Raw genomic sequence first — 24158 nt, 5'->3', positions numbered from 1 at the left:
AACTGGGATAAACTGGCTGCATGTAAACAAAAGAAAGATGAGTGTCTCCGATTTCGAGGAGACATTTATCGATCACAGTGGTCAAGATATGACTACAGAGGGTGGACAGCGATTATTTGTGGATAAGTTTGTATTTAATTTGCTTCCCGAGCTGTCACACAAGTTGAAAGACTCCGAAAGTTCATGGGCTGTTTCTTCTTCTGCCCAGATATTGGCTCCTGCACAATATTATGAAAATAGAGATAAAGAAGAAAAAGAAAAGCAAGAGAAAAAGACGAAAGAATTGAAAACTAAGGTTCTTTTGCAACAGGCTTATCCTCCCCGTTATGTTCAGCCTCAGTTTCAACAGCCTCAGCAGTTTCAGAGGTTGTATCAAAAGCCTGAGCCGTATATTCCACGACCTTTGTTAGGTCCTAATCAATGTGCCTTTTGTAGAGAGGAAGGTCATTTTAAGAATAGTTGTCCGGTTTTATTGCAGCGCAATGGAGCACTATCTGCTCCACGAGGTCGTGGTGGCCTCCAGTCAGCAAATAGAGGTAGAGGTCGAGGTCTGTTGACCCAAGAACAGCGTTCCCTTCCTCCTCCAAATTCAATGAACTACTTTGATCAGCAAAACGCTCGATCTACACAGTATTACAATGAAGACCATTATATTGAAGGTGAGAATGAAAATCTTCATGTTAACTTTGACAGCCATGGACAAAGTAAGGGAGTTGTGTTGATTCCAGTAGATCAGAATGGACCTGTTAATGTCACTACAATGGGTGTTTCAGAACCATTTCTTCTAGATACTGGTGCGATGAGAAGTTCTATCATTCATTCTAAACTCCCTGGGGCACCTTTGTCTGGCTTAACGAATGTATCTGTAGGATTTTCTGGCGCCCCAGTTCGTAATCCGGTTTCTTGCTCTTTTGCCCATTTCAATTGGCCCTTACGATTTGGAAGCTCCGCTTCTTTTGACAAATGGTTGCGGTGAGAATCTGTTGGGCTTGGACTTATTGAAAAGAATGCATGCTACGATATATTGTTCTCCTTCTGGTGTACATCTTACTTTAGGACAGAAACTGACTTCTCCAATGTATTTGTCCAAAGACCAGTTTCCACCTGAATTGCTCTCTCTTCCTGCAACGCTTTGGGCTACGGGTCCGAACGATGTTGGTTGTCTTGAGATCCCACCTTATGTTGTTACTCTCAAGCCTAATGCTGAATTGCCATGTATTCGGCAATATAGAATTTCCACTGAAGGTGAAAAAGCACTTTTGGAAATCATTCATGATTTAATTCAGAAGGGTGTGGTTGAAGAAACGAGAGGAAACATATGTAACAGTCCTATGCTTCCTGTTCTTAAACGCACTGATCCTTCTCAGCCACCTGTATATCGTTTTGTAATTGATCTTCGGGAGGTAAACAAAATTGTTGTACCGCAATTTCCTGTTGTCCCAGATATCACTGCTCTGTTGACAATGATACCTTCCACAGCGACTTGGTTTTCTGTTATCGATCTAAAAAATGCTTTCTTTAGTATTCCCATTGCAGAAGAGTAGGGATATTTTTGGCTTCTCTCTTGGAGGCCGAAGCTTCCGGTTCAAGCGCGCACCTCAGGGCTATTGTGAGAGTCCCTCTATTTACAGTCAAGCTCTAAAAAGTCATCTTGATGCTTTTTCTTTACCGTCTGTTGCTACTCTTATTCAATACATGGACGACCTACTAATCGCTGCTGATTCAGAGGATATCTGTAAGAATGTGACTGTTGCATTGTTACGTCATTTGTTTGATCTGAATCATAAGGTTTCACCTTCCAAGCTACAATATGTTCGCCGAGAGGTTACCTACTTGGGTCATCTCTTGTCAAAGGAGGGAAGGCGGTTAACCCCAGAACGTATTCAGGCGATTGCTCAAATGTCTGTGCCATCCACACAAAGAGAGTTACGTGCCTTTCTGGGCATTACTTCTTATTGTAGGCAGTGGATTCCAAACTTTTCTTTGTTGGCCAAACCTCTGTTGGCACTTACTTTGAAAGATACACCTCAGCCCCTTCCATGGACTGACGAATGTCAGAAGAGTTTTACTGGCCTACGTACTGCTCTATGCTCTGCTCCTGTGTTGGGTACTCCTGACTACAGTAAGCCCTTCACGCTCTATGTTCATGAGAGAGAAGGTTGTGCGTTGTCAGTCTTAACGCAGTGTTTTGGAGACAAACAGCGGCCATGTGCCTATTTTTCAGCTACGTTAGATCCAGTAGCTAAAGCATTGCCTAGTTGTCTTAAAGCAACAGCAGCAGCAGCAATTTCTATTCGACAGTCTGCTAGAGTGGTGCTAGATAACACTCTTATTGTTATGGTGCCACATGCAGTGGATACCTTGCTAAACAGGACGAAAACGCAGCATCTTACGAGTGCTCGTTTGTCTGGATATGAGCTGACACTCTTGGCTAGTCACGTGCACATCAAACGATGTAACACTTTAAATCCAGCTACCTTGTTGCCTCTTCCGGTAGATAAGGACGTTCAAGAACAACATGATTGTTTCCTCCGTACTGAGGAAGAGACAAAAGGAAGAATTGACTTGACAGATACGCCACTAGTGAATCCGGATGGAATTCTATGGGTGGATGGTTCTTGTTTTAAGCTTCCTAATGGAGAGACAACTTCAGCCTATGCTGTTACTACCTTGCATACGATTGTGGAAACAGCACGCATCAGATATAATTCAGCTCAAGAAGCAGAACTGATAGCTTTGACTAGAGCGTGTGTGTTATCCAAAGGAAAAAGAGTGAATGTATATACTGAGAGCCAGTACGCATTTGGTGTGGCGTTCAATTTTGGGCGTCTGTGGAAAGAAAGGGGATTCCTTACCTCACACGGCACTAAGATACAGCATGGTCAGTTGGTGACTGACCTTCTTGAGTCACTTGCTTTGCCTGCCCAGATAGCGATTGTAAAGTGTAGTGCGCATAAGAAATTTACCGATGATGTTGGTCGAGGAAATGCATTTGCGGATGAATTAGCGAAGAAGACAGCCAGAGATGCTACAAGTCGCATGTATGTTGCGGGTCCTGCGAATTGGGTCAGAGAGAGAGGAATGTATGAGGATACAGTAGAAAGTGTAAAATCGATTCGAGAAGAGGCTACGGAGAAAGAATTGAGTAAGTGGAAAGAGAGTACAGGAATGTTAGATGAGATGGGATGTTGGGTAGAATTGTCCGAGCACCAACGTTGGCTGTTACCAGACGCCTATGTACTACCAGTAGTTACTATGGCGCATGGTCCAGCCCACCTAAGTGCGAAGGGAATATGCAAACTTCTGGCTCCAGTGTGGCAAAACGAAGGAATCCCGAAGTGTGCAGACAATGTAGTGAAACATTGTATTGTTTGCCTAATGTATAATCCGGGAAAGGGAACCCCAACTCCGGCAGGTCATTTTGCTCCTCCGACCTATCCATTTGAGGTGTTGCAAATCGATTACATTCACATGGAACGATGCAATAACCTCAAATATGTTCTGGTGGTAGTATGTGCCTTTTCTCGATGGATAGAGGCTTACCCTCTGAAAGACAACACTGCTTTATCAACTGCCAAAGTACTTCTAAAGGAGTTTTTCCCTAGGTTTGGTTTGCCGCGCACTGTCTGGAGGGACAATGGGAGCGAATTTGTGGGCCAAGTCATGCAAAAAGTTTGTGCAGGTCTTGGTAAACAGCAGAAGTTCCATGCGGCAAACCATCCACAGTCAGCGGGTCTAGTGGAATCCTACAATGGTACTTTAAAGCTTAAGCTTGCGAAAGTGCAGGCCAGTACAGGACTTAATTGGCCCAATGCTCTACCATTGGCTCTTCTATTCACCAGAACAGCAATACATTCTCGTTTGGGACTTAGCCCTTATGAGGTTGTTTTCGGACGCCCAGCTAATATATGGGGAGTCCCTCGCCCTAAAAAGTATTCAGACTTGCCATACCCAATGTTGATTGATTATTTGCACGACCTTACAACTAAATTGCGTGTTCTCCATCAACAGGTTCAGAGTGCTTTGCCAGAGTCCTCCACAGACCCAGGTCATTCCATCCAACCTGGCGACTGGGTCTGCGTGAAGAATTTCCAGAGGGCAAAGAATTTGGAGCCTCGGTGGAAAGAACCTCGACAGGTCCTCCTAACTACGAGAACAGCGGTGAAGGTCGAAGGAAAGAAAAACTGGATTCACGGCGTGCATTGCAAGAAAGTGCCTTTGCCTTTACCCTTTGATCAGTGGGTCCGTAAGGGCATTAGTGACTCTGAGAGCGAAAAGGTTCCACGATTCATACCTTTCAGTGATGCACGCCTGAATGGAACATTGTCGGAAAAAGAGGACGATGACATTCTCCAGGAAGCAATACCACCACATCGTCGCTTGAATACCACAAATCCACGAACTTTGTTCCAAGACCAAACCGTTCCTAGTAAAGACAATTACAATCTAAGACCTAGATTAAAGACAAAAAGTTAAGATTCTCTCTTTTATGTAGTTTCTATCCCGGTTGCAGGGTCACGGTAGGAGTCTTGGTTGTGACCTGAGTAGTGGCAATAGGCCTGCAGGACTTGCAGTGTCATAGGACGGCAGACAATCGTGACCAAGTGATTAAGGAAGATTGCCGTGAGCATCCATTTTGAAGATGGAGACTACATTAGGCGAAAGAGAGAGAAAGGACAAAATGAAAGACAAGCATTGTAAAATACTGTACAGTCATTTTGGTATAACATTATGTGTTTTCATATTATTGTGTATTTTGTTGGCGTGTATAGGTTCGATTGTTCATGCTATGCAGCAAAAGGTTGTCTCTACTACTATCTCTTTGTCTTCTTCTACTATCTCTCCACATCTATTTTATACACTTCCTCAACATGAATTCATCAGACGAACCGAATACTATAACAATTCCTTTGTCCAATTATTACATCAACACCAATTGGTAATTAATACGACCAACTGTTGGGTGTGTGGACTAATGCCACATACTACAGATAAAGGGATGCCATATTTAGTCCTTCCATTCTCCTATGAAGGTTCCGCTTGGGCTTATTTTGTTATTTTCTCCATCGCATATCAAAGCAAATTCAAAAGACCCGTCAGTTCATATAGTGGTGGTCCAGATTTTAGCCATAGTTCGTTGATAAAGGGAATGGTAGCTATGGCTAAAATCATGGAAAATAGTGAAATTTCCATTGATGAGAGAAAGGCATACACTGATTGGAACGTCACCCATTACACCACTAGCCTTAGTGATAAGGTTAAACAGGGAAAGTCTCCACTAATTTGGACTATACCTCACCAAGGCAATTTCTGTTTGCAAATAAATGGCCAGTCTGCTGACACCGAACAAAGAAAGAGCTTTTGTTCTCACACATACATCCACTTATCTCTGAATTCGCCACCGTTAGTACCATCTCACGGCACGTATTTTATCTGTCACGATAGAGCCTACACGTGGTTGCCGACTGGTTTCTCTAGAACATGTTATATAGCCTTCCTTCTTCCCCCTACATACACTGCTTCTGCAAACCATCATAAAAGCAGATGTGGCAGAGGGATTATTGATTCCAAAGACACAGCAGGACAAGAGGGAGGAGATTTCCTCAAAGGATTTCTTCCTTTTTGGGGTCCTATGGCCAACAGCAGAAATATAAGACAACTGGTTCGTGTCGTAGAGACCACTATAGACATCACTGTAGAAGCTTTGAGTGATATCACAGCAGAACAACAGGCGGATCGAGTTGCCTTAGACTTTGTTCTTGCAGACCGTGGTGGAGTGTATAAATTGATCCGATCAAGTTGCTGTATTTTCATACCTGATGACGCTCCGACAGTATACCAACCCATTTCTAAGTTACATGTAATCTCCGAGTCGATTCATCAGGACGAAGGAGATTGGTCGTTATTGGGATGGTTTTGGGGACTACTGTCCAAATGGGGATGGAAAGTGTAAACATTCTTTGGTATGGTTTTAGCTATCATTTTCTCTTGTTGTCTTTGTATGCACTGTGGCCCCGCCATCTGCGACCTTTGTGCTACTGTGTGCATCCCAAAACCTAAGACACAAAGAACAGAGAATGTTAAAATGATGTTACAGCAACAGCTCGATGACCTCATGGCCATCGACATCGACTCAGATTAACGTGAGTCTGTGTATCTTGCCTGAGTTCTGGCAAAAGGAGGGTCTGAGGAAATACGATTTTCGATCACGATCGTATTGAGCCTCCATTTTGTGCTCCGCCGCCATTTTGTGTTGCCCTTACTCAGGCAGCACGGCGAACGAAGTCTTTTCTGCTTTTTCTGCAGTATCGTGTCAAAATAGCCTTCTGCCTCTGTTTACAAAGCTGGTGTCAGGGCCCGGCCGAGTACACTAATCCCCGTCTGGTTTTTCTAATCCCTGTCTCAACTATCTGTTGGTTCACACTATTCTCTTCTGACTTTATCTTATCGTCTGGCCTTCGCTGTCCTCTGCTCATATTCTCTCATTTCACAACTGTCCTCCAAAGCACACAAACGTATCTCGCCACCTGCAAGTCAGTTACAGACACGTTAATACCTTAACCTGTGGGGAGGGGTGGCAAACACAGTTGGAGGAGAGGCTTCTTCGGGTTACTCGATACTTTGTTTTCCAACTTTTTCTATTGGCTCTGTCTTATTTTCGAACTATTCTTATTGGTTCTTTATGTATGTTTTAGGTGTGTTCTTTGTTAATGTATATGTCACCTATGTACTATAAAAGATTGTGCGCCACGGAGTGAAGTGGCAGTCTCCTGAGAACATACCGTGTGTACTTCTGGGGCAACTGTACTAGCTGCAGCTAATAAATCTGATCTTTTACGCCTGACAGAGTGTCCCGTGTCTCTGTTAGCTAAAGCAGGAGAACCCAGGAAATTTAGGCGTACCCTGCGCTGCCAGGCCCATAAGGTTCTGGTTCTTCAGCTGAAAGATTATTTACAGAAGCCTGAGCATGCACAGAAGAGCAGCGAGAAATAGGGAATTCCAAGGCAATGGAGGGCGTGAGACACAATGGAAATGCATGGGGTTCTCACTAGCAAAAAGAATGAAAAGGCTTTTGCACCCAATAAAGGCATTTTTAGGGAAGGATTTGATGTATTCAACCGGATGCTGCAAAACATGATTTTAGGCGGTTTCCCTTCGTCAAGTTGATATTAATTAGCTCCCATTTAAGGACTTAGCTTTGTCAATATGATTGGGGAGGCAGGCTCGAGCTTCAGATTTCCCAACAATCATGGTGGGACATCTTGTTAAACACATTATATGAGAAGCAGACAATGAGAGGGGCTTAAGGGGCTGTGGTAAGAGAGAGGAGTGTGGATTGTTAAGGGTACTTAAAACAAAGTATTTTTCAAACTAATTAACATTTTTAATGGCCTCAAAACATGGAGAATGTATCTGTCATTGTGGGCATGTTAAAAGACTGCACATTAGCAGACTGGAAGCACTTGTACACAACTCAAAACCAAAGCTTAGGTGCACCACTCAAAAAAACTTTTGCCAAAAAGGATCATAAATGACAATCCTTTCAATGTCAGATTCACTATCAACTACAGTAAGGAGGAAATTGACTTTTTGGATGTCACCTTCTTCATACAGGATAATGTGATTCACAGCCGTACACATAGGAAAAGTACTGCTTGTAACAGTACACTACATTTCCAGAGCTCACATCCCCAACGTGTGATAAACAACATCCCCTACGGGGAAATGATTCGCATGAGACTAAATTGTAGTACTGAGGAGACCTTCCTACAGAGTCTAGGGGAGACACAGAAATGTTTTCTTGACAGAGGGTATCCGAAGGACATTCTAAATAAGGCACAAAGTAAAGTGATGAAAGTCCCTAGGGCAGCGACCCTGAAAATCAACCAGAGAGACAGGACAAAGAAAGCTCCAATTGCATTTAATACACAATATAATGATCGCAGTAGCAGGGTATATAACGTACTCAGAAAACATTGACATCTACTGGTGGGCATACCCAGTCTAAATAACATCTTAACTATTAAACCAAAGGTGACATACAGGAGGGGACACAACTTACGTAATATGCTGTGTCCCAGTTATGTAACTACCCCCAAATCTCAAACCTGTCTTAGATCCACCACGACAGGTTTTTATACATGTGGTGAGTGTAATGTCTGCAAGCTGGGTAAGAATAAGACCAAACATTTCTGTTTTAATACCAAATGCAGATATACTATAAACCATCTGATTAACTGTAATTCCAAATATGTGATTTACATAATGGGCTGCCCGTGTGATAAGATCTACGTGGGTAGCACAAAAAGAGCACTGAAAATTAGAGTACAAGAGCATGTGAGAGCAAGTCGCAATGGAGATCTTAAATATCCCTTTACCTTCCACATGCAAGAAAACCACACAAAGGATGAGGATCTATGGTTTATGGGGATAGACCATGTCCCAATTCACCCAAGGGGAGGGAATAGGGAATTGGCCCTAAGAAAGAAGGAAGCAGGATGGATTTGCAGACTGCGCTGTGTAGAATTAGGTCATAATAATGATGATGAAATGCACTACTTTATGTAAAATCCACACTCTGTTGCACTAATCTAGGTAAGATGAATAGCTTGTATCATCTGCCTGCCCTTATTCCCTCATATAAGTCATTGTTTTTGCGTGGCTTACATTACGAATTAGGTAGGACTACCTATAGGATATACAACAATATGGTACTATCTGTACTTTAATGATACTAGGTGGGATACGATTCATGTGACTGGTGTCTGACTGATAGGTGTCGAGTGCATCTGAGAAGTGAGGATTTATAAGTTCACGTATCTGTCTTCCTTATTCCCCCTTCAGCTCATACAACACATTGTGAAACACTGTGTCACAAGTCACAAACCAAATTGGTGCTTACTGTGCGTTAATCATATCTATCTGACTGCATCATATGATACTGGCAGCTTATTGATGGATGCTGTACCTAGTTGCTCAATTCTGTTCTTTCTACTTACTTTTTTTCTTACTTTTTTCTCTGTTTTCTCCTTTGCTTGTGCCATGTGACTTAGCTGTCTCTATTTTATAATTCATCACTTTATCCTCTTTCTTCAACTTATGATTGTCCTTACCTCTCACACATTCACTAATGAGTGCGGGGCTATTATCACCATTCTTGGACGTCCCATACGATGCAATTGTCGGTTGTAGAAACCGGGCTTTTATATTGCAGTAAATGTACTTTGTATGTTTCAGGTATTATATATTTTTGTCTTTATGTATTGCTAGTTAAGTGAATAGGGGATTTTATTCACATAAACAATCGGGTGTTCATAGAGGGGTAATGCTATTTTATAACATCCGTCTGTATGGTGTGTTGAGTATGATCAGCTTATGGGTTTATTCTAACCTATCCATATTGTGCTATAACTTGACTACATTGATCTCCCGTCTTGCAGTGTATACCTGATACCCCGTATCTTACTGGGATTTTTCTGTGGTTATAGGTTGTTGCTTATTTACTTGATTGGATTATAATTATAATAGTGCTCATAATGGGACGTCTGGCTGTTCTAGATTGATTTTAGGTAAGATGATATATATCATTTTTTTAAGTGCACGACCTCTTTACAGCAGTGTTACCAGTTTTGCATAATTTTTCAGAGTAGAACCTCCTTGTCTTCTTTTCTCAACCAATGAGATGGATGTTTTTTTAAATTCCATTGATAGTCCACATTTTTTGTGACTTTTAGAGATAATTGGTGCCTTTATTTTGCCTTAGGCATAGTGATTATTTGTTGTGTGCATTTAGCAAGTTTATTGTGTAACTTTATTACTGCTCAAGAAAATCAAATAGATTAACTTTGGAGCAGGTGAGCTCCTTTGGTCCCAGACCCTAGGAGTTAACTTGTTCTTATGGTGCTGCTGACAGGGGGCACAAACTGAAATATACAAAAAGTGATGGATGGAATGCTTAAACTAATCTCAGCCACTGGTAATTACTCAGGCCACATCCCAGTCCATCATTCTTTTTTATTACTGTGTCACTTGAACCAAGCTGTACCCGGCTGATGAGCCCATAATTAGCGTAAACCAGCCCTGGGTTGCTTGTTTGAAAGGGATACTTAAGTGGGTTTCACAATAGGTGCTCCAGGTACACTAGAATAATTTAATCTACAGGCCAAAGGCACCACTTTACTAGGGATTTATAAGTAAATACAATGTGCCAAACAGGTGTAGGTTGTAAGGTTGACACGTCTAACAAGTATGGTAAGCTGGGGAGTAGGAAAGGCCTCTGGAAGATTGCTGTGTCTCTCTAGCTCAAACTGGAGATCAGCCAACTGACCCTTAGATTAACTTCTTGGTGCCTAGGTTCAAGGTAAGGATAGGGAGAGGAGGTAGCCTTACGGCTAGAGTGGTCGACCTTGAAGCTGAGGAGCCGGGTTTGAGTCTAGGCAATGACACTCAACGTCCCGTGATTCTGGGCAAATCACTTAATCTCCCTGTGCCCAACAAAAATGAATGTGTCCATCTGTAACGAAACTGGTGCTCATCTGAAGTGCTCTGATACCCGATATTGTTGGGTCTAGTTTGCGCTATATAAAACAAAAAATAAGACAAGCAGGCCCAGTCTTACTTTTGGATTCATACAGCAGGGCAGTCCTTCTTCTGAACTTCAGTGTTTTAATATCATGTTCTCAGGATGCCCCTTTTACACCCAGTGCCATCCTATGAGTGGGGACATGCCTCTGTACAACTTTGAAGCTGATCCTGGTTAGTTTTGTCCTGAGTTTGGCTCACGCTGGCTAATGAAACAAATGTAATGCAGGCCCAGGTGTGAGCAGCTCCTGCTAGTGACAGGGTAGGATTCTTCTAAAGTCGGCAAGGGCTAGCTACAGCCCCAGGCTACACTTTGAGGTATAATGGGGGCAGGGTCACAGCCCACCCCAGCCATCCAGTCAGGAATATCCACTCCTCTCTACACCCAAGTCCTTTGTCCACTGTCTGGTTCCAATATATATTTCTCAGTGGGGGAGCCATCAAAAGTCAGGAGACCCTGGACACTGGCAGAAATGCAATTTGGCTTAGGCACAAAAATTCCAACTTTTCTAAAACTAACAACACAACGTGGGAATGCCCGTTGACCCAGTTGAGACCCGGGTAAATATGTTTAACAAAATAACAATATCTCAACTGGTAATCATTGAGTTAGACAAGTACATTAGGAAAACAATTAAATGTGAAAGAGGGGATAATAAGGGAGACCACGATAATTAGTGAAAACAACTGGTATATTTAGAATGAAAGTAGTTATATCAGCACTACATTACATTATATGCATAGGTAACCCAATTGCAGGTGTGTACATATGGGCCTGTGAAAAAGGTGAACGGTGCAAGTGACACCTGACAAAAGTGGAAAAACAGCATGAATAGGCACAAAAAACAAATTGGTTGTTGGTCACAAAAACAGTCAGCAGGTAAATTATCAAGAAACAATTTGGCTGTTTAAGTACACCACAATAACGCCCACAAATGCGCTGGATGGTTGACGGCATTTTGATCTGTACATTTTCAGGTCATCATATAATGTACTGTAGTGTTGATATAACTACTTTCATTCTAAATATAACAGTTGTTTTCACTAATTATCATGGTCTCCCTTATAAAGTGATGCTTCATATGATTCGCAGGAGTGAGAGAAGGAGGAGTGCAACATTCCATTAGCCTGGTGCTTTAATAAAGTGATGGGGGCATTGGTTGATGACCTGGTGCACTAGGCAGTTTTGGAGTCCTTAGAACCCAATAAAGAGATGCTAGAAAAGCTGTCCATGCATGATAAATGCCCAAAGAGTCCTGCTGGGGGGTAACCCAGGAAAGATCAAAAAAGTTAACAATTCATTAATAAGGATGGACGAGAGGGACTCAAACCCCATAATGCAAAACAAACCAAAGGGTCCTTTGGCCAAGAGCTGTGGAAGCAGCTGAAGAGGATGTGAGAAGCCATAATAATGAGAAAGGAAAGAGAGACGCAAGCAGGCCCTTCAGCAGAACAGGATCCCTTTGATGAGCTATGAGAACTCTTTATAGGTCGCGACCTAAAACATGTAATGAGTTTCTGACAGTAGGTGGGAAAGGACAACAAAATGATACTGGCACAGATAGGTCTTCTCCAATTTTGACTGATGGTACAGATGAGGACAAAGATGGGTCATCTTTATGGGTGGATATGGTTACGGAGCCCAGGTGGGATGTGTCCTTAAAACCAAAATGTAGTAAACTCCCCGGGAGCTGGCAAACCCACAGAATACTGGTGCCATGTTATGCGAGGATAAGGACTTTACACAAGATCTAATCATACATCACAGATCATCTGATACGGTGCCATCAACTAAAGTGGCCAGTTATCTAGCAAGATGTCTGAGAAGTCAATTGGATAGAGAGATAAGGAAAAAGCTGAGGTAGGAGTGCTCTCGTCTAGACATTGAATGCAAAGTGGTGCTCACTCCTGAGGTAGATGCCATACTGGTAAAGCTTATGCCAAAGATCACAGAGGGCTCTATGAAGGGTATTCACCAAGCCTAGTGAGGGTGACAGGATAGATTGTTACACACTAGTTCTCTAGTACTGTAGAGATGCATTTTGAAATAACATGGATGAACATGTTTAGAGTTGATACAGTCATATGAAGATATTGCATGATCGCCCTTTTTATGAGCTCCCTGAAAATGATAAGTGCAAATAACTGTGGTTAATTTAGGTAAGGTAATTTTCAGAATATGGAGGAATAACATGGAGGAAGAAGAGGATGAAGAAATGGTAGCGGATATGAGGAGTGTGGTTTCACATCGAAGAAAAGAGGAAGAGGTGGTCTTTCTAAGGAACATCTTAATTGTCCCCCTACTACGGTAGGGAGAATCCCATAGAGTCTGGTCATGAGAATGGGACAGACACAGAACACAATAGGACTCCAATTATGGTTTCTAGTTTGACTGCTGAAGCGCTCTCGTTTGCTCTACATCGAACACGCTGTATCTTTGCGGCAGTTTCTACTTGGTAATGTAACCCAGATCTCTCTTTGAGGGTATTTGAAGGCCTCAAAAGCAATGTCAGTGAAATAACACAAAACATTTTTTGTATATATTCATTTTAAAACTTGAAGGTTGCATAAATATTTTCTTGCCATGCAGCACAAATGATAAAAGGTGAAAGAAGAGCATATGCAATTAAGTTAAGTTGTTCTCTAAAACACTGGTGTCTCCCAGCCAGGCAGACTTGCAGGGTTACATACCAAACAATGATATTGCTGAAGTCAGCTTTCCTTGCCACGGTCCAACTTCTATGTTCATATCTTTTAGGCGCTCCAGGATGCTTCCGAAGCACAGGACACCATCCCCTACATAGCCCTTTTTGCAGACACACCTGTGAGGACATTAAGATAGACTTACATCACACTTAGATCACATCGTTTTTAGCTGTAAAGAAGCCACAGGCACCATGGAGATCAGAGTTTTCCTCTACATCCTTAATCTGTGAAAGTATCTAGTGAGTATAGATTCAAATCAAAGAAACACAAAGTGTATCCTTCATGAATGAAGATTCGGGTTCTATTTTTTTATTTGTGTCAAAATATTAAAATTGATACAAGTGCTGAAAATAAATCATAACATTGCAGTAGATAAAACATCAATCTTAAAAGCAAACATTAAAACATCAATTTGTAAAAGGAGTAATTAACTTTAAAAAAAACGGTGGTAGAACACTAAATAGGGCCAGCGCTATGGTGTCTAACTCTGGGCGGTGAACTCTGCTCACGGAGTTTGCGGAGCTTTCCACACTCCGCGTTACCAGGTGCTCGCGGAGCTCCCCAAAACTCTGCTTCGTGCAGTGGAGTTTTTTTCCTCCCTCGCTTTCGTCAACGTCAAGTTGGCGAGCGAGGAAAATCCACCTTCCAGTGAGATTTTTCCTCGTTCGTGATAGTCAACATCAAGTTGGTGATCAAGAGCATGGAAAATCACCCTCCCAGCGAGATTTCTCAACGTTGGCGGTCAGATTTCTCATTGTAAGTGGTCGTGTATGCTCGCGACTGCTCGCATTGAGAAACCGTCTGTTTGCGTTGAGAAAGCTGCCGCTCGAGTAAAAATCTACTTGAGTGGTAGAAAAGGAAGGAGCGCCTGCTAGCGCTGTGCATGGTGCCTTTTGTGATGATTGGACAGTGCGGACAAACATCTGGCACTGAAAATCATCGCGAACAGGATTTATCTAACGCACTCCGCCGTTTTTTTTCACTTCGCGGAGTTCCGCATGTCGGAACTCTTCGAGCTCCGCCCAGGCCTAAGGTGTCCTTCGCTCTTGGGTTGTGATAAAAAATCTTATTAACAAATTTGCTAAAGTGTGCCCAAAGCATGGGAAAAGAGGTGGTCATACAAAGCTCAAGTGCGTCCTTACAGTTAAAGACACCATTTGGCCCAATTAACGGCTTTGGTAAAGTGTGACATGCGTACAAAAACACCCAGGCACCAACATCGTAGATGCAGCATTGATTATTTTTGTAATCGCAGAATCTGTAGGCCATACTCCCCACTCTCCCTGCCCAGTCTGAGCAATATTCTTGGATCAGGAGGACCATGAGTCGAGCTCTCAGGAAGCAATATCTTGTTTCTTTAGTTAAAGCAGACTTCAAGTATGGTTGCGGCTGTGCCTCCTCGTATGATTTTAAAATAGGGGCGGCATAAGCAATGGAGTGAAGAGACACCAGATCAGATTTCCTTTAGCTTAGTGCAGCCTGCTTCCTCAAGGCAGCTTTTATGCCAGAATAGGGGGCATTTAAGGCCATCAGCGCTTCCTGATTGACGTCTAGATAGGAGGCTACCAGGCCTATCTGAGATATGTAGACCACAGCTGGGACAGTACAGATCACTAGGAGCGCCTTCTTTAGAGAGTCCAGCTTGGCTTGTAGCGTGGTGTGAATGCAGCTTTACTCTCGCTGTCTTGGGCGTGCAGACTGAATTCTAGGTGAAGTAGTGAGTGACAAGTGTATTTTGGAAGTTGTAGTTGATTGCTGTTGGTGCCCCAGTGAGAGCGTTGTCGGTTGATCGAATCATACTCATCAGAGCAGGCCAGTTTGACTGATCACTGGCCGCTGACCTAAAAAGAAGCGTTGGCATATGTTAGCCCAAAGATGTGTTTGAGCCCATCTCAGGAGACCATCAGGAGTTATTAGCTGCAAGGGGCGTAGTTCCTGAGTACAATGGCACCAGATTTTCAGTCTTGGCATTGCTGATTGTGAGGTTTTGATGAGGTTGAGCACTTTTATTGCATTCAATTGCTGGGCCACCAGGGCAATCATGCCCCACTGGGATGTGTTGTTAGGTTCAGCCTGTCAAAAAATTGTAAACAATTTAGGTGACAAGGGGTTTCAGTAGTTGCCTTGGGGGCAGAATTGATGGCTGGAATTATGCCTGCTAGAAGCACCTGTTTCTTCATGCTTTTCTTTAGCCTTTTCTTCTGTAGCTTAGACAGAGAGATGATAGGTGGGTTAGTTGGCTCTAGAAGGCAGGCAGTAGAGGTAATGGCCTTCTCTGAATTGCTCTTGCTGTTATATTTAACCACATTTTGCAGGGAGCCCCACTCCTCAGGAGTGGAAGCACTAGGTGAGCTGTTGGTGAAGGATCTAAATTTTAAAATGTTCTTTTCGGATTATCTAACAAGATGGAGAGTAATTCCGGTAGGGTGAAGAGCTTGTCCACTATGGGCACACAGGAGCATGTTGTAGACCCATCTGCTTCATGATATGATCTAAGCTTGGCATCTAAACTAGTCCTCGGTGGAAAGTATTGTTTCCTTAGTCTTCACTTGAGTCTCAGATGGAGGGACCAATTGAAGCTGTTGGGTGTGTTGGATGTGAGGGGGCGTCTCCTGTCACTTCTTCCTGCAATGTGAGTTTGAGTTTGGGTCTGAATTAGTTGCCTCCTGGCAGTTGTGGTTACAACAGTGCCAGCTTTTTGGTGCCACATATTTACGCCTCATGTCGATGTTACTAGGAGAACGCCTGTATAACAACTGTATGTCATAAACCTATGTAGCAATTGTATTAAAAGTCTGTCTGCCAGGCCTCTCTCGTGTAAACTATCCACAGTGATGCAAGTACTTCTTGCAAAGAAAGTACGTCCACTTTGATTGCATGAAATGAAAAGACATAGTAGCTGTTGTTTAGTAGCTGAAAAGTATTTTTGATAATTTACGATTTGTTATGCCATTTTTATATAATAACCGTAAGAAAAAGTGTTGAAAGAGTCTATAGGAGCACTGCTGTGCATATTTGATGTGGTAGAGTCTGTGGAGCTTTGTGTATTTTAGGTCCTGGCTAATGGTTTGCTGCATGGATAAGGTAGATGTTGCACATTAAGCTACGTTAAATCACTAGTTTGAGTAGGTGGTGAGGTCCGACCACTTTAACCGAATAGTTGCCACATTCCCCCTTTGCCATATAGAGGGGGGAACGAACACAGAGCAGAGCAGCACAGTCGCATATTCACTGTCAGTCAGCCAGGCGAGTACGAGATCCTCAAGGTGAAGACACCGCTGAGGGAGCTACAGAAGCATGAAGTTGTTTGCACACTACATTGCTGTAGTGTGCAGTGAGAGTGCCGTTGTGCGGAGATACTGCCTGCGGGGGGGGGGGGGGGTGGCCGAGTCTCAGATGTTGGACAGGCGGTACATGGTAAAGAATGAGGCACTAGAGAGGATCCAGAAGCCCCTCTCGTGAAAGCACACTCTGCTACTGCTCATGCTGGTGACACCCTGGCCCGCGTGCTGTTGGCTCCTCCCCCTACGTCCACACAACTGCCCCTGCAGGGTGGAACAGGAACTACAAAGTGTGGGTTGAGCATGTCTGTATACAAGGAGAATCTGATATGAATGAAGAAATCTATGCATTACCTTCCAGATTTCTAGCTCAGAAAAATTGTTTTTCTGCCTTATAAAGCAATTGTAGTAAGAGTGTCTGCCAGGTCTCTCTCATTTAAAATATTCACAGTGACACAAGTACTTCTTGTAAAGAAAATACTTTCAACTTGCTTGAATGAAATAAAAAGACCCAGCTGTTGTTGCTGTTCTTTAGTGGCTGAAAATTATTCCTGATCATTTGTGATTTATTAGGCCATTTTTATATAATTATTATATAATTATATGTTATTGAATCAATAAGTACACATGTATTTGTTTATTAATTTGCTTTGGGTATTTGTAAGGTTCAAACTGGCCCAGCTCTAGAATTCTGGGATTACAACTGCATCTGCCTTTTTAAGTTTCTTTCAATATACATGTTCTTGATTCACAAAAATGCAATATAAATCAATACATAACAGATAACAAGTTCTAAGGTTATGGTGACAATAACAATCAACTCTGCCTCATGGTTGTTTTTCATGTCACAAGAACTCCACATGGGCAATATAGAATCAGGGTTGAGTAAATGTTAAAGTTTTCCTTGATAGTTTTTCATCAGCCCTGCCCTATTTTCTATAGCTGGTTCAAGGGGACATTCAGTTGCGGGGTTATTGATTTCCCTACTGTCACTAAGGGCCGAGTGACAGTGAAGAAAGGTAATAGCCACTGTCCAACCAGCCTCCCCACTGGCGAAGTTTCCATCCTTTCATTTCCAGCGTCAGGTAAGGGGTGCTGTTTGGACTTATCAGGATCAGTATGACATGGCTAGCTCATTGGATGATTAGTGGCAATGCTACTGCTGCCACACCAACACCCTTTTGATGTCTTTTAAATGTATTTCTTTTTAAACTTTGCAATCTTCACAATTCGCAAAGGTGGAGATTTTTTAAATATATGTAGCAAGCTAGTAAACAAACATGGAAGCATTACATATACTTACTTTTCACTGCTTGACTGTGAGCTACAGAGCTCTACATAGTCACTGTCATTCACTTCATAAAAGGTTTTCTACTACTTGTACTATCAACATATTGTAAAGTACATGGTCAATTATTGGGTGTAAGTGTATACTAAGTTTCCCAGGTTATTCTCTCTATTATAATGTACTGTCTGGGTGTATGTAGTCTCTTGTATGTTTTTCCTTTCTAAAGCATTTCGCATGCTTTACACTTCTAACATTTTAAATACTTTTTTTTTCATCCATGTTTCCTGTTTCTCTACTTTTTCAATGTAACTTGATGTTGATGTTGTACCGTCATCCCCAGCTTAGGTACATGTAAATGATCACACCACACATGGAGCTTAGTATTATACTTCTTAATTCCTCGGCGTGTAACCATATACTGAACATTCTAAAGCATGAATTCTGAGCACTTATGTCACTCTTCTACGGAGTCCGTTAGGGACCGAAAGGGTCCCGCCATCATAAACTCACAAGACACTACATCTCCCACTTTGTTAAATAGGAAGTACAAATAGTACATATGTACATCAGAACTCTTCAAAAATTCATTTTGGTGCTCCAATCACTCGCCCAGATCTTGTCATGTGAGGCTTCAGAGATACAGGAGAAATGTTCATGACAAAGACATTGATACAGTCATTGGGCTCTCCAGATTGTCAGTTGGATAAGTCTCACTTCTGACATCTGAAGTTGGCGAATGTCGAGGCAGGTGCTTGAAATGTGAAGAATCTCACATAATGGACTTTCCAGGATGGTGAACAATCACCATGTGTCATTTACTAGTCATAACCCTCAATAGGTCAACATCAAAAGGAGCATCATACTTGTGACTCTATTTCTGCCCGACAATGACATGGCCTCCTCTTTTGAGCACACTGCTCCTAGCACACTGGCACCTATCCAGGTGGGTCTTCATTCTTCGTTTGTGGCAACCTGGTTCCTAATGCTCTCCCAAACATTAAGGTGGCAGGGCTTTAACCTGTGGTAGAATGGGGAGTCGACCTGTATGCAGAAAGCGTAGACTGAAGAACCGATTGGAGGTCAAGCTTTTCTAGAGCAGCACACTGAACGGTCTTCTTGAGGGTGCTCATGAACCTCTCGACAACACCCTTCCGCTGTGGCCAGAGAGGTGTGCTTTTCTCATGCTTGACATTCAGATGAGTGAGGAAATCTTTACATTTAGGAGTATTGAAAAGCGGGCTATAGTCAGATTTCAAAATCGAAGGAACACTAGGCCTTGGCGTAGTTCGCGGAGTTTTGCTATGTGGAACTCCACGAAGTTACTAAAAAACTCAACGAAATTCCGTGAGTGGCGCAGTGCAGTGTGAACTGCAGTTTGGGCTGGTATTACTGCCACTCGGGTAGAAATTCTACCCGAGCGGCAGCTCGCGCTCGCGAACTTACCGTTCACGATCGCGGTTCGCAATCGGGAGCAGAGAAAAAATTCCGCTGCTCAACGCGAAGCGGAGTTTTTTGCTCTCCGCAAGCTCCGCGGAGTGCAGAGAACTCCGCAAATGGAATGAAGTTCACCGCCCAGGCCTAAGGGACACCCCATATTGCAAAAAAACGTACTAATCTCTCAATGACTCTGTTATGAGAAGTTGATGACATTTCTTCTACAAGGGCAAAATGGGAGTATTCCTCAACAATGACTAGTAGCTGATATCCATTGTCTAGGGGTCCAAAGAATTCAATTGCAATCTTCTGCATGCATACTTTTGGAGATCTGGCATGTTTAATGGAAGCAGGGTGGTTTTGGATGACAAGCAGTTGCACAAACGACAGGCCCTTAATTCTGTTTCAACTCTGTATTCAAGACGAGGGAACCACACTCAGTCCCGCAGAGCTCGTTTAGTAGCAACAACTCCATTATGTCCCTCATGTGCCAGTTCAATGACTTGTTGTCTCTCAGGTAAGACAATTCTTGCTCCTAATAAGATGATGCCTTCTGGAATGACTGAATGTTCTTCCTACACATTTTTGAATTTCTGGTATTCTAGGTCATCATGAAGAAGTCAAGCATGCCTTCTCCAGGATTGATGGGTAATGATGTTCTGCAAATCTCTGTCAGTGCTCATGGCAGCACTGATCTGATTGGTTCTACTTATATGGTAGCAGGTGTGCTGGATTTTACAAGGAAGTTAACATAAGATTCAGCCGCTTTAGAAGTGGTGCCATGACACTGTATTGGTACACATGAGATGCAGTCAGTAGGATTTTGATCTTTTCCTGGATGATGCACATTCGTATAGTCACATTCCTGCAGTTGCAACCCCCACCTCTCATTGCTAGGGGGCATCTTGGTTTTAGGATTACCAAAGATGTTGAGCAATGCTTGGTGATCTGTCACAACTGTGAAATGCTTTACATACATGAACACATGAAAACGTTCACAAGCCCACAGCAAGGATTTCTTTTTCAGGTTGTGAAAAGGTACTTTCTGTCGATGACCAAACTCCTGGTAGTAAAAAGCCACAATGCATCTTGGTGCATTTGGATATCCAGTGGGCTGGGCAAGGATGGCACCCAAACCCACTGGGCTCCCTCAACAACAACCTCAGTTTGTAATTTCAGGTCAAACTATGCCATTTCAGTGGCATTCTCAATTGCATGTTTGATTTTCTTGAAGCTTTGTTCACAATCATGTGACCCTCAAAACGGAGCATTTTGTTTCATTAAGTCTCTCAAGAGGGCACTCGCAGTGGCCAAGTCACATATATACCTTGAATAGTAACTGGTCATACCAAGGAATGATAGCAGCATAGTTACATCTTGTGGGGGAGAAGTGGATGACAAGGGTTGTACTTTACTTGAATCTGGAGTCATTCCTCCATGAGAAAAGATATGAGCGAGAAACTTTTGTTTTGCTTTATGAAACTCACCCTTTTCTGCATTTAATGTGATACCTGTGTTTGCAAGTATACGACACACTTGTGTAACAGCTTTATCATGTTCTTACTGTGTGGCCCCAAAAACTAGTATGTCATCACTGTAATTGAAAGCATTTGTTAATGGTTGTATTATGCAACAAATGGCATCTTGAAAGAGTTCTCCAGCTGAGGACACTCTGAAACAAAGTTTTTTACATCTAAATAACCCAAAATGAGTCGTAAAGGTGGTAATACACCTGCAATTTTCTTCCAGTTCAAGTTGGTGATAGCCTTTGTTCAAATTGAGGAGGAAAAGATTTTGGTTCCATTCAGCTGCAGAATCATGTCAGCAATGTGCGGACTTGGATGTCATTCTCTTTCAATCGCCTTATTCACTTGGCGCATATCATCGCTGATGCGCAAGGCACCTCGACTATCCTTCTTCGGCTCTACCACTATGGTGGACACCCGTGGCGTCGGATCAGTGGATCGCTCAATGATTTAATGTTTAAATAATGTCTCCATTTCTTTATCAGCATCCTCTTGTAAGTGAAATGCAATTTGACTATGTCTTTGAGCAACAGGACAGATGTCCTCATTTATGTGAAGTTGCACTTTCATTGTTAAGTTTTCTGAGTCCATGAAACAATGATGGAAACTGATTCACTTGCTTGGACTGGTGTGTTCGCCTCACCCCACAAGAGAGCCACACACAACACCCCCAGATCACTGTCTTCATCGCCACCCATTTGGTCATAGGGTGAAGGACCAGTTTACCTCAAAATAGTCCGAGAGAGCCTCCACAAAAGTCTCCCATCCCTCCGCATCTTGGAGGATCTCAGGGGCAAGTTTCCATCTCGTAGGTAAACAATGTATAGTCCTCCAGTGAAACTCACAGACCAATGAGGTATGATTGGAGAGGTACTGAGACAAGTGGGCCAGCAAGTGCACCCTATCCCCCCAGGGATTCCGAGACCAGTATGCAGTCCACTCGACTGTATGTGTAGTGAGTAGGGGAATAGCAAGTGAACTCCTTCGCATCAGAGTCAGTGGCCTTCCATATATTGCAGAGCCTGAGATTAGCGACTACCTCTTGTAATGAGAGTGTCATTAAAGGTTTAGTGGTCAGTTGAGAAGGGTGTCTATGCAGATCACCGTCCATGACACAACTGAAATCACCACCCAAACCACAGATCTCTCTAGGGCCGGTGAAAGGAAATCCTGAACCTTAGGGGAAAAAAACGCCCGTCGTCTCTGTTGGATGCATAAGTGCTCATGATGGTTATATCTACCCCATCAAGTCTCCCCTGTATCAGTAGGAAATGCCACTCAATGTAGGCCTCTATGCAAGTCATATCAAAAGGAATCCCTGGCGCTATCAATATAAGGACACCCCTGGCATATATGGAGTAGTTATCAAAGTAAGGCTGTCCCTTCCATCGCCTACCTATTTTACCAGCTTCTGATTTGGAGACATGGGATTTTTGTAGAGACAGGATTTGGATAGCATTCCGCCTCAGGAAGGACAACACTCTATATCTTTTTGAGTAAGTACCAGGGCCCCTCACATTCCAAGATATAAACTTGTAGGCATCTGGACAGTCCATTGCAAGTGTAAATGTGAATGTGAATCAAGACATCCCTCCATGCATCCTGATGGCATAAAAATGAAAGTCAACATTGAAAAATAATTGCGACCCCCCAAACCCAGGACAGGTATAATGGAACAACATTTGTATTCAAGTCTAATAAGATCAAAGTGCTTGGGCGAACACTACTAAGCCCTGCATCCGCAACAGGCACCAAATGCTTACCTCAAAGGTAAAAGAAAGAAAAGGGAGAGGGATAGATGCCCTACCATCGGAAGACACCCTCCCACCGAACAGAGAAATCAGTGGGGTATGCTCCCCATTGAGTAGGGAGGAAGTCATTTATAGGTTATAACTCAATATCTAGCAAACCTTAGTTCAGCTTCTTGTTGGTAACCCATTGCAAAACTACTCACGTGTGACCCATCGTGGAGCGACCAGGGTCTGCTCCATGTATACTTGTCTCAGGAGAGCAGAATACACCCCAGAAGGGGGAATTAAGGTGATCAAGTCTGATGTATGGTACAAGGAAATTTTACCTCCAGTAGGAAAGGGAGGAAATCACTGATCAGGATATCACAGTTTCAGGCACAGTGTCAGTGGTCTGTGGGAAAGTACCAAGGGTACCGCCAGGGGTCATGGTAATCAGGATCTCAGGCACCAAGGATTGACCATCTGCAGTGGAGTCTATGATACCATCCTCTCCGACCACGGCGGCTGAGCCCCCGCGGCTCCTGCATCTCTGCGCCGAGTGCGTCCACCTGAGCCCCTCCTTGTATGATCATGGAAGGAGTCCACATGGCTCAGCAGACATGCTGAGATCCGGTGAGATCAATCCAGCCCAGACCATACCTCCACTGGGTGCTCGAAGAAGAGTGATTTTCCAGCAGCGATAGCTCAGAGGTTTTCAGGATATAACAGCACATATTTAAAGTTCATCTACAGGAGCTTCTTTTTCAGAGCAAGGAAAGACTTGCCCCTCTCCTGAACCATGTGAGTGTAGTATGCGTATATGGTGATGTAGTGATTCTCAAATTGCTGGACTGAAAGTTCTCTGCCCGTCCTCAGGATAGCGTCTCTATCACAGTAGCTCATGATATTGGCAATGAGAGCCCAGTGAGGGACCCTAGGTGGCAGCGAAGGGACTGATGCCCTGTGAGCCTCTCCATCCAAAAAAGTCTGAAAGGCCCCTAAGGAGCAGAGTGTGCTGCATCTATTCCTCAAGAAAGGTCTCTGCCAACAGACCCTCTACCCTTTCAGGGCATTCCAAAGGTCTCACATTGTTTCGGCATGAACAAAATTTTGCATTCCTTAACTTGGTTTTCCCTTGAATTTGTGACAACCGGCATTTGAGACAACTTCTGCTTAAGCAGGCGGATCTACGATTGTACAGTATTGATATTGGATTTTGAATTATCTACCTTGTCAGCGTAGATCTGTTAGTAGGAGATTGAATTTGATGGATACACCTGCTACTTGTCCCTCCAGGGCTTTCCTAGAGACCTGAATGACTGCCAGCACAACTGCTCTTTGATGGTTCGGCCTTACACTCCGGGCACTGCTTCACCGAAACCGCTTGCCCACGCTGAGTGATCCTGTGCAGAGGCTGGCACGTGGTGGTGTAATGGGGGATGTTCTTACCCTGGGTCTGATGCTGTGATCTATCTTTCCCCATACAAGTGGTGTGGCAGTGGGCCCATGTATCAGGACCAGCCCAGCAGGTTGAGTAGCTGTAACTCAAATAGGGAGGCCATCAAATCATTAAGAAGGACGAGTGGAAGTCTCCTGCAACCCCAGTACCATT

The 24158-nt window shown here is 43.2% G+C and overlaps 1 protein-coding gene across 1 annotated transcript in view; it reads right to left on the bottom strand.

Moving 5' to 3' along the window:
• Positions 1-24158, bottom strand: part of LOC146855445 (stabilin-2-like) — a 1201024-nt gene that overhangs the window by 991634 nt on the left and 185232 nt on the right. Inside the window, 1 exon segment of the mRNA XM_085653243.1 lies at positions 13273-13403. Coding sequence (XP_085509369.1) covers positions 13273-13403 — 131 coding nt within the window.

Source organism: Triturus cristatus, chromosome 4_1, assembly GCF_964204655.1.
Source record: "Triturus cristatus chromosome 4_1, aTriCri1.1, whole genome shotgun sequence".
Lineage (NCBI taxonomy): Eukaryota > Metazoa > Chordata > Amphibia > Caudata > Salamandridae > Triturus > Triturus cristatus.
This window is presented reverse-complemented; position numbering and strand designations above follow the sequence as displayed.